General features: G+C 43.1%; 1 protein-coding gene and 1 long non-coding RNA gene across 5 annotated transcripts in view; one reads left to right on the top strand and one right to left on the bottom strand.

Annotated features, from left to right (window-relative positions):
* Window positions 1-15,826, top strand: part of FAM169A (family with sequence similarity 169 member A) — a 55,143-nt gene that overhangs the window by 27,972 nt on the left and 11,345 nt on the right. For 3 of the 4 annotated variants that reach the window (XM_075591577.1, XM_075591596.1, XM_075591586.1), the window contains exons 2-6: window positions 4,533-4,669; window positions 7,406-7,505; window positions 8,829-8,914; window positions 12,033-12,204; window positions 13,214-13,393. In XM_075591577.1, the coding sequence (XP_075447692.1) occupies window positions 4,535-4,669; window positions 7,406-7,505; window positions 8,829-8,914; window positions 12,033-12,204; window positions 13,214-13,393 (673 nt within the window). In that variant the 5' untranslated portion in view covers window positions 4,533-4,534. Of the gene's footprint in view, window positions 1-3,906; window positions 3,930-4,532; window positions 4,670-7,405; window positions 7,506-8,828; window positions 8,915-12,032; window positions 12,205-13,213; window positions 13,394-15,826 lie in introns of those variants that run through there. The other variant, XM_075591604.1, reaches the window with a different exon arrangement.
* Window positions 8,364-11,026, bottom strand: LOC142489948 (uncharacterized). Its single transcript, XR_012799966.1, has 2 exons — window positions 10,831-11,026; window positions 8,364-9,009 (listed from the first exon to the last, which is right to left on the bottom strand). It is a non-coding gene; the product is annotated as an uncharacterized LOC142489948 (long non-coding RNA).

Below are 15,826 nucleotides of genomic sequence, written 5' to 3' on the forward strand. Positions count from 1 at the left end.
TCATTGCCTACCACATGATCTGCTATCCAATACACTACCCCCATTCCTTTATGATCTGTGCTATCCAATACACTACCCCCATTCCTGTATGATCTGTGCTATCCAATACACTACCCCCATTCCTGTATGATCTGTGCTATCCAATACACTACCCCCATTCCTTTATGATCTGTGCTATCCAATACACTACCCCCATTCCTGTATGATCTGTGCTATCCAATACACTACCCCCATTCCTGTATGATCTGTGCTATCCACTTTCAGATTGGTGGGACGTGGCTGTCAATGTGTTAAGGGAGATGTCCAATGTATCAGTGTAATTGGTTTCCTGAGAAGAAGCCAAGTAGAAATCAGTGACGTTATTGATAAATGCTCTGTGAGGCAGGGTCTCCCTTGTGTTAGCATTTACTTGATGTTCTTATCCCCATTGCTTGTATTTTATAACGTGCTGATTACACTGTTGGCGCTTTATAAATAAAATTATACATACATACAAATATATCCCCCCACCAAAATAGCAAATGTGGGGATCCAGGGAGTCACTATGCACTTTTAAAGGGTACTACAGTTCTTAAAAAGTTTACAAAACCAGTGGATTATAGTATAGGGTTTTACTTATATTTCCCTTGTTTCATCAAAATACCCCACATACCCTGTGGTAGTGTGTTCTGCGCAGATTGAGGGCTGCTGTTGGTTTCCATGAGACAACCAGGGCACATTTTTGTAAATCTGTTTTATTTGGACATTCTCTTCCACTTCAATATCCGTTCTGCATGAGTGTTTCTTAACGAGCCTGTTTGCTCAAGGCTGCATGGAGTTTGCTCATTCAGGCAGAATCTCATCTGGCCTATCAGAGGAAAGCCTCATGGAAAGTGCACATGATGTGACATGTAATTGACCTGACAGGCTTATGACCACAGAGCATACTAGTCTCTAGTAATAGTTAGCATTAATTCTAGTTACCACTATCATAAGATAACCCGTACATTACCAGCTCGAGGAAACACCAGAGCCTGTCACCCACTCAGCCCCCATATATATCCTCTTCATTATTAGAGGTGATTCCAACACATGCATTGCAGACCCCTCTGGTTACAACTGGCATGTAGTTGCTATGAAGGTCACAGCACACTGAGGGCTGTGATAGCAACAGTGTCCTGTCACTTTGGCCTAGAAGAAAAACGTGAAGGAACGGTGCACTACCAGAGGAGAAAAAATGAATGGAGAGGTGCACTCCAATAAGGCTGCGTCCCCGCTGGCGCTGACCGCGCTCGTGCTTGAGAGCGGTGACGTCACCAACTCTCTTAGCATGAGCGCCGTGTGTCCTGCCTATTTTGCAAGCAGGAGCTGGGGGGCATTGCGGGCAAGTTGAGCGCTCTGCAAAGTCAGGTTTTTTTTGTCTGCTCAAGCGTCAAGCTTGGGTGAGCGTGCGTTCACCGCGTCAGCTGAGCGGGGACTTCCGCATAAAGAGTACAGGAAGTAAAAGCAGCAAGCGCCGAGCACACGGCACACTCAGCGCCAGCGTGGGCACAGCATTGAATTAGTCATGGTAAAAAACTAAGGTAACAAAACCACCTACGCATTTCACGCCGTAGCGCTTTATCAAGGTGTTATCTTCATGAACAATGTGGGCATGTCCCTCACTTCTGTGAGCACCAGGACCCACCCAGAACTATACTTTGACGTAGCTCCTGAATATACAAGCCGGAGCCAGTCCAGTATATCTGGACCTGATTGGTTAGACCCAGGTGTGACCCTGGGGGGGAAGGTTCCGATACAGCTGTGCCCAGTCTCCCTTCCCCATCGGCTGTGAAGTAACATACTCCTGTCTGTGCTCTTACTGGATTTTGCATGCTGAGTAAAACTATTTAATTAACCGGAGCTGCAGGGAGCACAGGCATTTTGTTTTACTAGGGCCTGCATTCATTGTAAGGAATAGTATCTCAATAATTATGCATTAGAAAGTCTTCAACTATGGTTATATAGTGCTGACTATGTACTCAGTGCTGTACTAAAAGAGACGCATCGACTGAATAAGACAATACAGTAGAAGGTCAATACAAACGGAGTGCTACCGACATGAATGGAAACAGTGTGAGAGGAAGTCCCTGTCCCAAAGAGCTCACAATGTATGAAGTGCAGCGACAGCACAACATGTAAGTGTATATGTTATAGAAAAGGAACAAATAGAGCGTGCACTCACCCAGTGAGTAATCCTGTGTCCATACCGCTGCACACACAATATATTACACCACAGGATCAGCACTAAGGATATAGGTACAAAATAAAATGTTACGTGCGCATAGCGATATCAGCATGAAATGAGTTACTTTCATGTGCAAACATCTCAAATAGAAAACACGAGAGTACAGACAGACACTGGTGTAAAGAGCAACGTTTCAAGGCCCCCTGGTCCCTTCCTCCGGCTTATAGTGCAAATGTGATAGCAGGGTAGGTGCGTGTAATCAAAGAGAGGCTGCTGTAGGATACGTTTGTAACTGTCATTAATAAGAAATGGAGAGAGTGCAAAATATGAATATAGACTTGTGAGCGTATGGCTAACGTTCTTATTAATTATTCGGAAAATAGATTTTTTTTTAACTTGCAGCAAATGCAGAATTAAAAAAAAAAAAAAAAAAACAACCTGGCATACAAAGTACTATGGAATACTATGATTGCAGGGTTCCCAGTGACTGGTCCATAGAATAGTAATTCCGGGGGTATTAAGGGCTTTGCGTGGGCCTGGGACGACAGCCAGCAGCTCTGCATCATTAATGATGCATAGGCAACATTGCATTAGTAGATACATTCCAAGCTTCCGCTTTACCCCAGACACTACATCATTATAAACATAAAACAAGGGGACAGAAAATCACAGTGCATTATGGTTATAAATTGGCCTATGTGTCTATATTGTCTTGGAAGACATGGTCATTTAGACACAGCGTTACGCTGGTATTACTGCCACTGGTGCTAATGATTGAAAACACAGCAAAGGCGGCACCAACATGGTTACTGTCCTTAGCGCTGACTGTCAGTGTTTTGTGTCGACTACTTTCACAGTGCATTCACCTTTACAACTCTATCATAATATGCGAGCTTGGTGTCAAAATGTGTGTCATAATCTAGCTGGTACTGTAGCACTAGCGAAGGTAAATAGGAAATGTAAACCCCTTCAAAATTGTGAGTTTCTCTCGCTCGATTTCTCCATGGGGCTAATTCAATAAACTCTGAATATAAACTCAAGTCAGTGGGAATTTCCAGCCGATAGGAGTGTGATCTACCAATCCACAGTATATTGACCCCTATGTCACTCTCTTTCCACTAATGCTGCTGTGCTGTTAAACTCCAGTGCAGAGTCACACTGTCCTTGGCACCGCGGACAAACAGGCAAAAGTCTGCAGCGCCAGGGACAGTGTGTACCGCGATGGAACTGCAGGGGGTCCATGCTCAGAACCCCCTCCCCCCCGCAGCGTTAACCCTTCAGTGCCAGGTCTGGCTGCGACACAGAAGACAGTTAGGCAGAGCTTACACTGCACTCCTGCAGCCCCAGCGATCTGTACATTTGGCTGCTGGAGATTGGGGAGGTAATGCGGGGGCTTGACGAACGTGTCACGAACCTGGTTCACCCTCATTGGCAGAACCAGCTCATGTGATGCTGACGTCACGTGGCAGTCGCCTGAGAAGACAAAATGTATCGTCTTCTCAAAACGCTGCAGCGTCAACGTGCTACGTCGTCGGCAGGTGCGCAGACACTTGGCTAACTACTATATCGAAGTACTGAGTTGTGCCTGCCTTTGAAACGCGTAGGGTTGCCGGGAGGACCAGTTTCGGTGTGACACAAGGAAACCGGAAGTGACGTAGAACGCCGACCGGATCGGCGGTGGATGTTGCGGAAACCGGAGAAAACAACAGTAACGCACGAACTGGTCTGTCCCTGGGTGTTTTTACACTGTTTGTGTATTATTTTATGCCTGATTTTATAAAAGCGGAGCCTGAAAAAGAAGGTACAACCCCCTCGGTGGTGGAGGGTGGATATGATAACTGTATTTGTAACTTGCTCAGGTGGTATAGAGTAAAACATAATAAAACTGACTAGTGTGGCTATTTGTAGGGGTGGAGATTCGTTAGGGCTTGTATGTGGAGTATATTGTTATTTGTTAGATTAGTCAGTGGAGTGTGTGATACAGATAACCTAATACGTCAGCACGCATTCACAGGATTGTCAGATCCTCATCGCGCCATCTTGTTTTATCTTTTACATACAGCAGTGTGTGCATAGGGTTTACTACTGGGGAAGGGGGTGCTGCCCTGAAATGCAGCTGCTTTATTTGTGAGTGTACTCCTGTAAAATAAATGGACATTGAATCAGTGGAAATGTTTCAAGCTTGAATACTTTCCACTGACAAGAGTACCGGACCATCCATGTGTTCATACTGCTACAGGTACAGTACTTAAATGGAAAGTCTAATTACTTGTACCTAATGTGAACATAAAAGACTGTAACTCCTGTTTGTAACCTTCTCATTAAGGAATGGCCTTCCCTGTTAATATCTTGGATAACTGCAGCCATGAAGAACTGGAGAGCTTGTCAGAAGATTACTTGTCTGATCTACGATGTGGTGACCCGGGCAATCCAGAGTACTTCTCCCTGCGGAATCAGAGCGAGGTAACGTGCAGTAGCTGAAGAATGATGTCACAATTGGATGGCCTTTGGTATACAGTAGCAGTGCTTTGAACAAAATGGCTTTCACGTTGCTAAGATTATTGAGTTGGATAATTCTCTCCCCTCAGGACAGCTCAAACTTTATGCAGAGTCAGAGAATTACCTCCAGCAAACTTAATTTCAAACAAGATAAAGAAAGGGCTTGCCGTGTTATCTATTATGGAATAATAAAGTGAAATTGATGTGTTCTCACAGATATGCAGGGAGAGGAGCACAATCCCACATAGCTATAAGGGTGTCATGTCAAAGTCAGGAGATATATTTTTTTAACAATGTATCTGATCAGATTAAAATGGTCGCTGATACATTTGCAAGTTTTTACACAGACTGATAGAGCAATCCAAGCAATATCCTACATGCGTTAAAAAATTTTTAAAAAATCAGTAGTGTTACATAATACTTACTACTTTGTTTTATTTTTAAAATTCAACTATTAATGCCATTTTTAAATAGTTTTAATATAAAGAGCATCCTTTGATTTCTATAGCAGGTTTTCGCACACCTCCCCAGCAGTGCAAGATCTTTGCAACACTTTCCAGTTTGTGATCATTTGTTACCAATATTCCCAGCAGTTTGAGCTGCAAACTGTAACAATAGATAGTGTTACCTTAGTAATATAAGAATACATTGTAGCTGCTGAGTTACACTGATTGAAGGATTGATTTGAAATTGAAAGTCAGCCATTTAGTGAACCCTGGGAAGCAGGATTTTGCTGATCGATCACGGGAGAACCAATCAATCAGCAGCTTAGGTCATTATTTTTCAATAAAGGTAAACAAAGGCTGCATATATTAAATTAAAACATATATATATATATTTTAAAGTGTTTGGATTGCTTCTTTAACGCAGGTTCAAGAGTGGGTAAACAAAGAACAATAATGTAAACAGCTCGCAGAGACCAAGTGAAAATAACTGATATGTATCTTACAAGTGACACTTTCATTTACATCCCATACTGTACATTGCATGAAATCTTATAGGAGATATTGGTCTAGATTTACAGAATAGTGCTGAGCACTATGGCACCAGAGGTTGCACTATATTTTTTCCTAGGAACTAAAAATACTTTTGAATTAATATTTTTATTTTAAGAGTATAATGTCTTCAAAGTGCAGCTCTCCTCTAAGACGGACATACAAAGAAGAGATCTACTCATAATTTCATAATGAAGTTCTCCATTTAATGTGACAGCCAGGAACAGTGGAAAAGCAAAGTTTCAGGTCCCACATGGAACTTTCATGATGAACCCCCTTAGTAAACATGGCCCATTATGTTCTTAATGTACAACTACATATACAGTTCCACTGTGCTTTTTGTCACTCAGGCTGCGGTCCCAGTGACTGCCACAGCGCACGCCTCGGCGTGCACTGTGCGAACAAGCACCGGCCCCCCAGTCACTCAGGGCCGAGTACATGCGTCGGCACACATTCAGCAGCCGTGCTGAATTCACTCACTCACCCAAAAAAATTGTATGTGGAACTTGCGACGGAGCCGTGGCCACGCCCCCGCCGGCGGTTCAGCCAATGAGGGCGAACCAGCCGCGTGAGGTCATGACCATGCCCCTCCCGTCGCAACCTCTCCCTCTCTCCTGAAGGCCGCAGATCGCGGTTAGCACTGTGCACGCGCCCCCCCCCCCCCCCCCCGCCGGGCGCGCGTGGCACAGTGATGACTGGGACCGCAGCCGTAATTTACCACACCAATTGTTGTAGTAGAATCTTGTTGTGCAGAGTCGTTGCCCTGGGATAATTAAAGGGCGATCCGCTGCATGACGCCCGAATCGGCGATATCTGCCATTAGCGTCAATGGTGTATATCGCCCAGTCGTGCTTTGATGACTCCGGGGTATTATGTCATACGTGTATAAGTTACGAAGGGCTTCCTGGTGCTAAATAATCAATCATATATACGGTTTTTGTCCTATTAAGCAGCATCTTCTCTGCTTAACGTGTGTTTTATCTATTTATTTTTTGACATTACTAGGGGGTGCCCTAGACATGGACTAGAGCAGGGGTGACCAACTCCAGTCCTCAAGGGCCACCAACCGGTCATGTCTTTCAAGATACCCCTGCTTCAACACATGTGGCTCAGTCAACGACTGAGCCACTGATTGAGCCACCCTTGCTGAAGTAGGGATACCCTGAAAATCTGACCTGTTGATGGCCCTTGAAGACAAATTGACCACCACTGAACAAGAGGGTCTTCTGGTGCAGGACTGCTGTAGTTCTGCACTCAGGGTAGCGCAGTTTATAAACTACTGCGCTCTACACTGTGGCCATTTCGGACATCCACAGGATGGACAAAGGTGATCACTGATAGGAAACTGGTTCAAATCTGTAAGTGCAAACAGTAACATCTGTCAAGCCAGAATCTGCACAGCGGGTGTCTGGTAATAGAGCAAATAATTAAACAATGTTTTTTTTTTTTTAATATTAGTAGAGGTAGAGTAAATCACACGGGAACCTTTCCTTCGCAAATTCAAGAGAGCAAAGTCCTCTTCTTAACCAAAAGAGAGTTGCAATGTGTTACAAACTTCTCTGGTAGGGAAGGGGTTAAACATTACAGCCACCTCCCCCATTAGCTTCCTGTTTGTGAGAACTAGATAATTGTAATGAAATGGCTACATTAGCAAAAATGTGTTTCTAAATCATGTAGCAACTTCACTCAGAATATTTCTTTGCAGATTCCGATAAGCCTTTCTACAGTAGGGTTTGTGCCACTTTACGGAGGAGATCAAACACACAAAGTTCTTGCTCTTTTTGCACCTGAAGATACACTCACAGGTACAGTATAGTGTGAAGGTCACGGGGATCTCATTCGCGCAGCAAACCTTATAATAAGGGCTTGACCTTGATAGCACAGCTACTCTAAACACCGTAGGCATAAATTCCTATCTTGTTTTCGGAATACTCGAGCAGATGGGCTGGGAGTTGGAACACAAACCAGCTGAGTGCTCAGACCACATCTGTTCAACAGTAATGTATTTTATCTGGGAAAAATGAATGCTTTACAACCAAAACATGGGAAGAAGGCATTATACAAGAGGTTACATGCAGTGTCCTCAACATTTGTCCTTCCTTCTCTTCACTTAATGTTGATTCATATTATCTTAAGAGTAGATTTATAAAAAAAAAAAGTATATGTTTTAATTTGGATGCTAAAAAATGGGTGTAGTTGTTATTTGGCCTACACCTTAATGTGTGTGGAACTGTTGATTTTTATATGATTATGGTGTAAATGGTATGAAATAGTAAATCCTCTTCTTTTTGACTCTAGTATTAGACCTGTCAACTGATTTTCTGTGAGCCTCTGATTTAGAGTCAGTCTCACTAATTCGCAGCATAAGTGGTCTCATAGACTTTGGTGTAGTCTCACTGATTAACAAAACTCAATACATGTCTGCTAAAATATCAATAATTGTTCTAAATCCCCCAAATCCCACAGATAACCCTTGGAGGTTGACATCTCTACAGTACATCTCTTACTGGGTCCCCACCTGCTCACTCTGCATGGAACCTCCCCCCAATACTAAAAGTATTAAATAATCACATATGAAGAGGTTAAAACATAATAATTGCAATGGAAACAGAAAACACAATGTTGACATGTATATTTCAATAAATCAATCTCATAGACAAATCAAACTAACAAATGTGTTTTATTATTATTATTATTATTATCTCTCAGACACATGTATACAAGAGGTTGAGCTGCGTTTCCAGTTTTGTAGAATTTGAATTAAAATGTTAATATTTCTTCAGGAAATGTGCCTTTTATTTGCATTTTGTTTCTATTGGAAGGGATTTAAAAGCTAAGCGAAGTTCTTGAGTGTCACCGTTAAACCCACATAAATGTGGTGTGCACAAAGAGGGTGTATTCTGCTAGTTAACACTTTCATTGTCTCTATTTTTACACAGTGAGAAAGTCTGTTGTCTTCTATATATGCATTTAGCCCCTGAGCACTTTCAGTTTTGGAGTATATGCAATATTTAAATCTGTCATATACTGCAAGTCCTTCCAACATGGAAAGGTACAAAACGTAGAAGCAGTTGGGATACAGCATCTGGTACATACAGTATAAAACACATTTCATTTTTCTTTCAAAGCTGTGGCTCTCTATCTTGCTGATCAGTGGTGGGCAGTCGATGACATTGTGAGGACTTCAACCCCGTCCAGGGAAGGACTTCAACAGGTACTGTAACACACCCAGACTTGTGCAGCCGGTCTCTGTACACATAGAATTGTATGGAGTTTAACATTCCTGCGAAGTCTTGCAGCACCGAGATGCTACAATTCCCCAAAAGTTAAAGATACAATGATTAATATATTTACTCAATTGAAAAAAAAGAGACGAAAAGGTCGATGTAGAATTGATTATGGCAGAAAATAAATTAAAACAAGAAAGGAAGCTGTGTTTACATGCTAGATATCAAGATATGAGGTTCCATGAGCGAGTATTTACTTACAGATGTTACTAAAAGGCAGTGAGTGTTGAAAGGTGCAATTAATAATAATAGTTTTTTTTTAATATCGCTGACAGTGTACACCGCGCTGTACACACAATTTTTGCAGGCATGAGTCCTGGACCCATAGAGCTTACAATCTAATTTTTGGTGCCCAAGACGCAGGGAGATAAAGTCATTTGCTCAAGGTCACAAGGAACTGACACCAGGATTTGAACCAGGTTCAGCTGCCTCAATCTTTGTGCCATTGGTTTCAGAGTCAGTGCATTTACTCAGTGAGCCACTCCTTCAATTTAGTGCATTTGTTTCTGTATGGGTTGACATGAGCAAAACATCTAAGCAAATCCATGGAAAAGAAATGTGCAATCTGAAAACGTAATCACATGGCTAGTCTGCGACATTCCCTTGTCTTGTCCATGTCACTAGATGAGACCTGCTACTATATGCCTCATGAACTGAGGTCTTCAAGTAGACAGAAAAGCATCTTAAGCTCTTCCTTTGATTTTGAAATATGCAACTATATAAGAAACACACGGGTGCGCAAATTTTCCTCCCTGCGTCTCCTGCCTGCTCTCTTCCCCTGCTCGCGCCCCCACTCCCCCCTACTCGGCTCCGGCATCAAATGACATCACGGGGTCATGTGATGTCACGTTGCCATGGCAACGCAATGTCATGTGACCCCCACAACGTCATTTGGTGTCGGGTTACCATGGCGACGCGTCGCCAAAGACCAGGTAGGAGAAGTTACAGAGGCCTTGCGTGGTCCCCCTGCATTTAATTTTCAATGCCTTGGAGGAGAGCGCAGGAGGTCTGTAACCACTGCGCTCCTCCTGGAAAATGTCAGGGGCACGCCCCCCAGTTTGCACACCCGTACATTAGATGACAGTACTTTTAAACAAGACATATCATGAAAATATTTGTTATTAAGCTCATGGTTAATGCATATTTTCATTACCGTCATGATTGTGATGGTAGGGGTAAATATGGCTGCTGTTAATAAAGGTTAAGTCTGCTATTACCCCTACCTGTCAGTAATACATTGGTATTGTATTATATGTATGTCTTTGCTTGGTTCCTGCATTCCAGGAATCAGGGGTTATATGTTTGCAGGAGAATTGTTGCAACTTGGTCTGTGACCTTTCCCTGCTGTATCCTTGTTATGTTGCAAATATTATGTTGCAGTTCTACCCACCAATCAGGGCCTGGGCATGTAGGCAGCACCTGGCCCTGAGTGTTGCAATATTATGTTTTAAGTGTATAAAAAGGTGGGGAGGTAGTTATAGAGGTGTTGCTGTGACAAGAAGAAACTGCAGTGTCCACTCCAGTGCTGGTCTCAGGCCTGAAAACCAGTCCGGTAGGCACTGAGAGAACACAGGAAATCTCTGCAAGAAGGTCCCTGCAACTAGGTATGCAGGGTATCCCCCAGTTGGGTATGTGTGATGTTTGTGTGTTTTGTATACTCTCGTGTTCTCTCTGGCGATATTGATCCCTGTTATTAGTCCTGGTCTCCCATGACAATGATTACTTTACCGTCAATACACTAAAAATCCTACAAACTGTAACGCTAGGTGACACCTCCCTACTCAGTTTATACAATTATTTTATTGGAAAAAGTATCCACAACTGACATAAACAACACACATACCCAATTGGAGATAGTTGGAGGGACTTTGCAGAGATTTCCCCTGTGCTCTCTTCCTTGCAATGTCCTCTGGAACAGAACTCCAGGCCTAACACCAGCACAGGAGTGGACACTGCAGCTTCTCTCTCACAGCAACACTTCTGCAACTCTTCTGGCTCTCATGTAATCTGATTTGAAGCTCTGAATTGCTAGGGGTCCCCCTCCCTACATTCTTATACCCTTAACCCAACCCACAATTTTGAAACATTCAGGGCCAGGTGCTGTCTACTTGCTCAGGCCCTGATTGGTGGGTAAAGCCGCAACATAATATACTGTAAGTTACATGGAAAGGTCGCAGACAGCTTTGACACTTTCCAACTGCAAATCAAGTTAACACCTGATTCATGAGGTACTGGAGCCAGGAAAAGACGTAATACATTATTTACAGCATATAATGCAGCTGTATTATTGACAGGTAGGGGTAATGCAGGTCTTAACCTTTATTAACATCAGCCATATTTACCCCTACCGTCACACAGTGTACGTTAGGTTTCTTTTGCACTAAAGGGTTTAATAAAAATAATGTTGTATTTACCATCTCGCATGTAAGAGATACACTTTACTTGCACTTTTTAAAGAAGCAGTTCAAGCAATATCCTACATGTGTTTTTTTGTTTTTTTAAAATAAATCAGTTCTGTACTATGAGAAAATACTTGTAACATTAAAAAAAGAATGTATTAAAGACATTTTTTAATAGGAAGCATTTCCAACGTGACTTCCCCTTCTGATAGACTCTGGCTCTTGAGCCCCGCCCTCTCTCTAGCAGTGAACCAATTGTATCTAGTAACTACCCAGTCAATCATATTCCAGGACCTACATTGCCCAAAATGCTGTGCAAGAACTGAATTAAATAACCCTGAGCAAGCAATCTATTACAGTGGATTACAGGAGAGCGGATCGATCTGCAGCTTAGCTAATCGCTTGTCAGTGTGCAGATTGTATTGATGCACATATTGAATGGGAACAAAATATATATATATTTTAAAACGACAGCTTGAACTGCAGCTTTATTGAATCTCCTTTTTTTTTTCTTAACCATTAGTATTGGCTGCTAAAAGCACAACTAATTGCACGAGCAAAGTTAGGATAAAAGTGTGTGATTGTGGTAGATATGTCTTGGTTGGTGTATTGTGTGATGCGTTACTTTGTTGCATTATATTTGCAGGTCAGGTCTCTTGGGGAAAGGGTGGTGCTGTATGTCCTAAATCGAATTATATATCGAAAGCAAGAGATGGAGAGGAACGAGGTCCCATTTCTCTGTCACAGCAGCACAGATTATGCAAAGATTTTGTGGAGGAAAGGGGAGGCAATTGGATTTTATTCTGTCAAACCCTCAGGTCAGTTGCATTTTGCCTGTAATCTTAGGCCTCGGCCAGGCAGAGAACGGGCACGCTGGCGCTCATGCGCTGCGCCCTGCTTGGCCGGGCGATTCGTGTCCGGCTAGGCGCGCGCTCGGCTGGGGGCCCAGCCACGACGTCACGGAGCTGGTTCGCCCTCATTGGGCGAACCACCCATGTGACACGCTTGCGAGCAGCAAATTCAAATTTGGCAAGCAGCTAAACGCCGAGCAGGCGCTCCCGCCCGCTCACATTGTCGCAATGTGTCTCATCGTGGCGAGCGTGAGTGCGCCCGCTCAGCGCCACCCTGGACGAGGCCATATTCAAACACCAAACTAAAACTATTTTTGTTGGCAGACTAGGCTGGCCATGTGGTTACGTGCCATCAGTTTCTAGATTTATGTAAACGTAAACAATTTATAGGATCTATACAGCTTGTTTCCTAAGCAAGCAATGCAGGCCTCTGGTGAATAAAGAGAAAAACCCATAAGGCGTATTATCTTATGGAATAGCACCGCTTAGTAAACATGGTCCAAGTGAATTTCCCATGGTAAGAAATGGCTGACACCAGCATTTGAACAAGATTCATCTGCTTCAAAACGCCTGCCATCGCCACTGAGCCAATGTTCTCCAGCATTATATGGTCATCATCATCTATGTGCTTACACGGCAATGTTAATACATATGTGTAGGACCAGCTTTCATACTCAACTCTGTTAATTATTATTGTCATTATAAATACTGAAAATATAAATATACATAAAAAAATGAATAGACCCGAGTAAAACGTGGCATGTCACAAGCCAACCAATATACTGATAGTGATAGAAAAGGGATCTCCATTAAAGTCATTGAAAACCACCAGTGTTTCAGTGGCTACCGTTTCAAAATCCCCGTACTAGAACATAGGATGAAGAGCTAAATAACATTTTCCAACTTTAAGATTTTTTTTTTAATATACCTCTTTGACACCTGAATAAAAAAACATGTCATTTGATTTTGATCATAGGAAGCACATGCTCCTCGTATGTCACTCAAAGTTATCAGCTTCCCGTTCTGGATACCATGTTTGTAAGAAAGAGATATCGTGGAAAAGAATTCAATGTACAGATGCTGGAAGATTTTGTGGATTCCTTTACAGAAGAGACGCTTGGTTTGAGGTATCCATTGTCATCTTTAATGTACACAGGTAATTTTTCTGCTACATGTGTTTTTGTGACACTTGCGTAACTTGTAGTTAGCCACCAGAGCAATGCAAATATTTAGTTCTTCAAAAACCTATTCTGTAATAATACCTTTGACTACTGTTAGTTTATCATCTGAGCTGCCCATGAAACAGGGACAATTTATACCAAACAGAATAGAGTGTTTCTCTGTACTCATAATAAATTATATTTCTGTGGTATCCATATAGCCTTTAATAAATATAGCCCTTTCGGACCTTTCGACCTCTTTGGGTAGACGGATATATTCTTGTCTTTCTTTGAACCATTTGGCCTTTCTCCCAACTCTCTTTTCAGGCATCATTTGTCAACTCCTACAGTACATCTTGCTGCTCCCCTTTCACCTTTCTTACTTTGAATTCAAGTCCTTCTTCATGTCTTCTGACCTGCTCACTCTACTCCTTAAATGTCACAGACGTCATACCTTTGTCTCCTGGGCTTTTAACCTCCTTTAACTAAGCACTGCATTTGTCTTCCGCAAATGTTCAAAGTCTTAAGACCTTTAAGTATGCCTGAATCGATCCATCGGTGGACAGGCTACCTGGATCTGCTTTTGACTTAAACCTTCTAGATTTCTCAGTGTTTCCTATTCTATTCCCATTTCATATTCTGTTTCATTCCTTTCCAGCGATAGCTACTAAATCCCTGTGAGATACAACAGACGTGTTCCATTGACCTAACTCTGGAATCCCTATTCTCTTTCCAATTAACACTTACCAGAATGCCCTCCTACTGTCTCTGTACGTTCTCCCTACAGTACCTGCCAATTAGACTGTAAGCTCCCCGGAGCAGGGACTCCTCTTCCTTAATGTTACATTTATGTCTGAAGCACTTATTCCTATGATCTGTTATTTATATTATGTTATTTATTTGATTACCACATGTATAACTACTGTGAAGCGCTATGTACATTAATGGCGCTATATAAATAAAGACATACAATACAATACAATTAATATGTCTGAATCACAGTAAGTTGAGAGTTGCAAAGGCCTTGCCCGAACCCCCGGCATGTAATTTAAATGCCTTGGGGAAGAGCGCGGGGCCTCTGCAACCGCCGCGCCCCCCAGAAAAATCTCCCACCCCCCTGGGGGGTGCACCCCTGCAGTAACCTATACTTGATTTGAAGTGTATTTCATGCCATATTCTTTAATATCAAGTCATTTTATACAGTGGCAACTTTTCTGAATAACATTATAGGCCTGGCTGCCTCTACTTCTTTATGCATTCCATTTGTCACTAAGTTACTCCTAAGTTACCATTGCCACATAAGTACGTTTGTATACATCCACAGGGCTGCTACTGAATAAATGGTCCCGGCAACACGTTTGACCCATACATTTGAAGCAGTTAAATACTGTACATCACAATGGAAATATATAATTCCTGCGCTCCTCCCAAATTGACTTGCCATTTATTAGTCACATTTTTACATTTTGATCCTAAGTTTAATAGCAGTGGAGTCATTTAGTTGCATCTTGTGATCAAAAAAGGGTTCAAGCCTGCCAACTGCGTCAAGGTAAACAACAGTTTAGCAGGTTCCTGTACTGCAGGGGTGTGCAAACTGGGGGGCGTGACATTTTCTGGAGGGTGCGGCGCTTACAGACGACCCGCGCTCTTCCCCAAAGCATTTAATTGAAATGCCGGAGAGCGTGTGCGGGGGCCTCTGTAAGTCCCTTACCTGGTTTCCGGCGGGTTCTGGCGACGCGTCACCATGGCAAGGGTCACATGTCGTTGTGATGTCAGAAGACGCCGGAGAACAGGTAAGGCCTGGGACATAGTGAATGGAAGCTCGCAGAGGCGGGCTGAGCAGCGCTGAGCAGATGCACAAACCCCCTGCATCTGTCATCAGCGCGGCTATAGTTTCCACTTCCGCATACGCGCTGATGCGTGCGGAGGCTCAGAAAATTGGAACAGACAGGGAAGTTTCAAATTTGGCGCTCAGGGAAGCGGAGGAGCGGTCACGTGACTGCTCCCATACAATGGGAGCGGGGGACTAGCTCCGCCTCCTGGCACGCCTCCGCTCTGCCTCTGCTCCGCTCCGCCTCCGCCCCACCCCCAGAGCGCGCTCACTGCCTCGACCTGCAGGACAGGAAAAAGCTAACTTTTCAGCAGGCGAGGCAGAGCAGGAGCGCGCCTCAGCGAGCTTCAAGTTACTATGTCCCAGGCCTAAGAGGAGGGCGTGAGCAGGGGTGGAGACAGGCAGCGGGGTGCAGGTGGAAAAGTTTGCGCACCCCTGCTTTACTGAATGAACAAATTGTGATTGTCCTATGGACTAAACTTAGTGAAAAATATGTGAGTGCCCAAAGGTTTCAATGAATGAAGCATAATGCTATCTGTGATTTAGTGTAATTAAAAACTGGCATACATGCATTACTATGGCATTTCCTTTGTGAATA

This window comes from Ascaphus truei, chromosome 1 (genome assembly GCF_040206685.1).
Source record: "Ascaphus truei isolate aAscTru1 chromosome 1, aAscTru1.hap1, whole genome shotgun sequence".
NCBI lineage: Eukaryota > Metazoa > Chordata > Amphibia > Anura > Ascaphidae > Ascaphus > Ascaphus truei.